This window comes from Gasterosteus aculeatus, chromosome 17 (assembly GCF_964276395.1).
Source record: "Gasterosteus aculeatus chromosome 17, fGasAcu3.hap1.1, whole genome shotgun sequence".
Taxonomy (NCBI): domain Eukaryota; kingdom Metazoa; phylum Chordata; class Actinopteri; order Perciformes; family Gasterosteidae; genus Gasterosteus; species Gasterosteus aculeatus.
In genome coordinates, this window is record NC_135705.1 from 19,853,252 (window position 1) to 19,856,860 (window position 3,609).

The 3,609-nt window shown below is 51.2% G+C and overlaps 1 protein-coding gene across 1 annotated transcript; it reads left to right on the forward strand.

Moving 5' to 3' along the window:
• Positions 1-3,609, forward strand: fezf2 (FEZ family zinc finger 2). The gene is made up of 4 exons (XM_040204939.2): positions 1-1,001; positions 1,341-1,475; positions 1,567-1,699; positions 2,962-3,609. The coding sequence occupies exons 1-4, from the start codon at positions 237-239 to the stop codon at positions 3,216-3,218; spliced, it is 1,290 nt and encodes a 429-aa protein (XP_040060873.1). The 5' UTR covers positions 1-236; the 3' UTR covers positions 3,219-3,609.

Here is a 3,609-nt window from a genome sequence, read left to right on the forward strand (position 1 = left end):
GGGGGGGGGGGGGAGGAGAGGGGAGGCGGGGATGGGGTGTCCATTTGAATGCAAATGCGTGACACTGTGACAGCAAGGTGCTTATTAAACTGATGTGTCCTCCTGTCTTTTCTGCCGGGAGCTGAGGGGAGTGAAAAGACGCGGGGCAGCAGGAGGAGCGAGTCGCAGCGCGCTGGGGTTGTTGCTCACACCAAGTTCGGCCAACTCCAAACAAATTACTGAATCGACAACCAAAAATGGCCAGTTCTGCGTCCTTGGAGACGGTGATGTCCGCCAGGACCGGGCCGTCCGCGGCCCCCAAGACCCTCGCCTTCTCCATAGACCGGATCATGTCCAAGAGCTCGGAGCCGAAGCGGGGCGCGGAGGAGCGGTCCGAGGGGAAGAGGATGCTGGGGCTCTGCTCCCCGATCCCCTGCATGTTCCCGCTGCAGCCCTTCAGCTACGACCTGCAGGCCAAGGCGCTGATGAACTACTCGGAGCTGTGGAGAGCTAGTCTCAGGGGGACTTTTTGCGGCTCCGCAGCCGCACCGTGCAAGGGGAACTGCGGCATGTGCGCCAAGGCGGAGTCGGGCTTGAAGCAGCAGCCGCTGCTGTCGTCGGGGAGCCGGGTGGTGAAACCGCAGGTCATCCACCAGGCCGTGTCCGTGCCCCCCGGCGGCTCGCTCTACTATCTCAACTACCTGGACTCTGCGTACCAGCAGTCGGAGCTGTTGGCCGGCCACTGGTTCTCCAACCAGCAGGCGCAGGCCTCGCTGTCGGCGCACCACAGACTTTTACTTCTGGAGAACGCCAAACTCGCAACGATCGGGTCGGAGAAGCCGCCCACGCCGCAGTACCCTCACAAGGAACACCTGCCGGGGCAGCTGGACCAGATAGTGAAGGAGAACCACGGCCTGAGTGCCGAGAAGAACGGCGTAAAGACGCACAGTAAACCGAGCAGCAGCTGCACCGGCGCGGCGGACGCCAAACCCAAAAACTTCACGTGTGAAGTGTGTGGAAAGGTAGCGTGTTTTTTTACGTGTAACATATTGATATTGGTTCGTCCGAAAGGGGATTTAACGATTGCAAAGTACAGTAGGTCTATATATTACTCTGGCTATTATCAATTAAATAAGAATATTGTATATTTGTATATTTTATAGTGACAGTAATGCAATAATATTATTTATGTATATTTATATATAATTTAAAACCGGTAATAGTACACTTCTTTACAATTAGATCGTTGACAACGAATTATTCAGCAGCAACAGGATTCAATTCCAGATGTTTTAAAGGAGATGCTTTTCATGAGCTGATGATAGAAATCCACCTCTTTGGTGTTTCTGTGCCGTCCGCAGGTTTTTAACGCGCATTACAATCTGACCAGACACATGCCGGTGCACACCGGGGCCCGGCCCTTCGTGTGCAAAGTGTGCGGGAAAGGCTTTCGGCAGGCGAGCACGCTGTGCAGACACAAGATCATCCACACGCAGGTGAAACGCGCCTTTCCAAAATCAAAAAAAAAAACACCCCACAGTTGGTTTGGTTTTGTTAACAGGTTTTTGTTGTCGGTCCCTTGTTCAGGAGAAGCCTCATAAATGCAACCAGTGCGGGAAGGCGTTTAACAGGAGCTCCACGCTCAACACGCACGTGCGGATCCACGCCGGCTACAAACCGTTCGTCTGTGAGTTCTGCGGGAAAGGTTTCCACCAGAAAGGTAACGATCCACCTGCCGCCGCGTGTGTGTTCGAATGAGAGTTGTGGATCCAAACACATCGCAGGCGTTCAGTAGTTTTGGATTATTCATACTGAGCTCGTGTTGTTTAGTGTCAGTAGTATAAAGCGGGTGGAATATTCTGCGATGCAAAGCCTGTGTATAAAAAAAACAGGAATTTAATTTTAATTTTCCTCTGATGTTATCTGCTTAAATGTATTTTCAAAACAAAAAAACACTGCGTCTGATGGGATTATTTTTGATCTTGTTCCAATCTTGACATATATACAATATCCTCCTGTTTTTACATTTATACTATAAAAAATAAAAGATCTGCGCTGCTGCTTCACGCTATTATTGTATGATATTATTATGATATTATTATTTACCTCATGTTGGAGGAAGGCTTTCTTGCCGCACTTTGCCGTCCTATTGTTTTTTCCTAATTGTTTATAGTGATAAATTTATCATACATTCTATTTTTTAACATCATACATATTTAAAATACATATTGCAATATTTTCCCTTCCGTTATTTTTGGCCCGTTGGATTTCCTCCCCCACCAACGCCTGTGCTTATAGCGCATACGGCGCGCGTTCGTTGTGAAGGAATGCGCGCAGTGCGCTGGGAGAAGCGCCATATGCTGCCGCTCTTATCATCTCGGAGCGCAATAAAAAGGGGCAATAATTGCGGGCCCCGCCGATGAGCGCGTGACGCGATCAGTGGAAACAGGGCACGTCACTTTCCGCGCACTAATGCGCGCCCCAAAGACGGCAGCATTTGCTCTGGGGTCAGCTGCCAGACCTCCGCGAGCAGGAGGGACCCCCCCCCCCCCCCCCTTTTTTTTCTCCTTCTGCGCTTGATTCTGACAAAGTTTGACAACTTCTTGACTTCCGACACACAAAGCCCTGATTAATGAACGGCCCGGGCCGGGCGGGGGGACAGATCGGGGACTTCACAGTGAACCGCGGACCCTTGCGGGAGGGGGGGGGGGGGCTCTTGTGTCCTCACATCTACTCTACATAGATGGTTCTTTCTGGTGGCCTTTTCCTCGATGGGGGAAGATATTTACATCCATTCACAAAAACTAGAATTTCCCTTAGACAGTCCGGGTGATTTTACAGTCTATCTGTGTTGTGTCTGTTAGCTGCGCAGCTGCTGCGTGCGTGTCGCCTGCACGCCACGTGATGTCGTGGAACGAGAGTCACACGAAGTTCGGCCCCGTAGAACCGAATCAAACCGCTGCTTTTCTCTCCACCTCGCAGGGAACTACAAGAACCACAAGCTGACGCACAGCGGGGAGAAGCAGTACAAGTGCTCCATCTGCAACAAGGCCTTCCACCAGGTCTACAACCTGACCTTCCACATGCACACGCACAACGACAAGAAGCCCTTCACCTGCGCCACCTGCGGCAAGGGCTTCTGCCGCAACTTTGACCTGAAGAAACACATCCGGAAGCTGCACGACAGCGTGTTCACCGCGCCCACGGAGCCCCCCAGGGAGAGGGAGCCGCAGAGCTGAGGCCCCGGACCGGCGGGGGGACGCGCGGAACCGCTTGTCCCCGCAGCTCGTCCAATGACATTTGGGGAAGAATCTCTTCAAAGGGAACCGTGGTCGCGCTTTGCGATGTTGGATCCTGTGACAATGTGGCACAAAAACCCCTCCGTCCGCGGGGGACACCCGGGGGACACCCGGGGGACAGACCGCGCGATGGAACTGTAAATAATAGGTTATGGAAATAATAATAAAAAATGTTATTTAATATGTGGATCTTTGCCACGTCGTGTATTTCACAGAAAAAGAGAGTTCGTGTGAATAAATAAGTTATAACTTATAATGAAAATGAATGTCTGAGCCATGTCACTTCTGTTTGTTTTTTAAGGCATTTGAAAATAAAAGTCATATGATGCAA

What these genes read in the sequence shown, in the direction of transcription:
- fezf2 (XM_040204939.2), top strand. Translation starts at nt 237, where the DNA reads ATGGCCAGTTCTGCGTCCTTGGAGACGGTGATGTCCGCCAGGACCGGG. An exon ending in CGTGTGAAGTGTGTGGAAAG is followed by an intron (nt 1,002 to 1,340) that starts GTAGCGTGTTTT and finishes TGCCGTCCGCAG; the next exon opens with GTTTTTAACGCGCATTACAA. An exon ending in GAAAGGTTTCCACCAGAAAG is followed by an intron (nt 1,700 to 2,961) that starts GTAACGATCCAC and finishes TCCACCTCGCAG; the next exon opens with GGAACTACAAGAACCACAAG.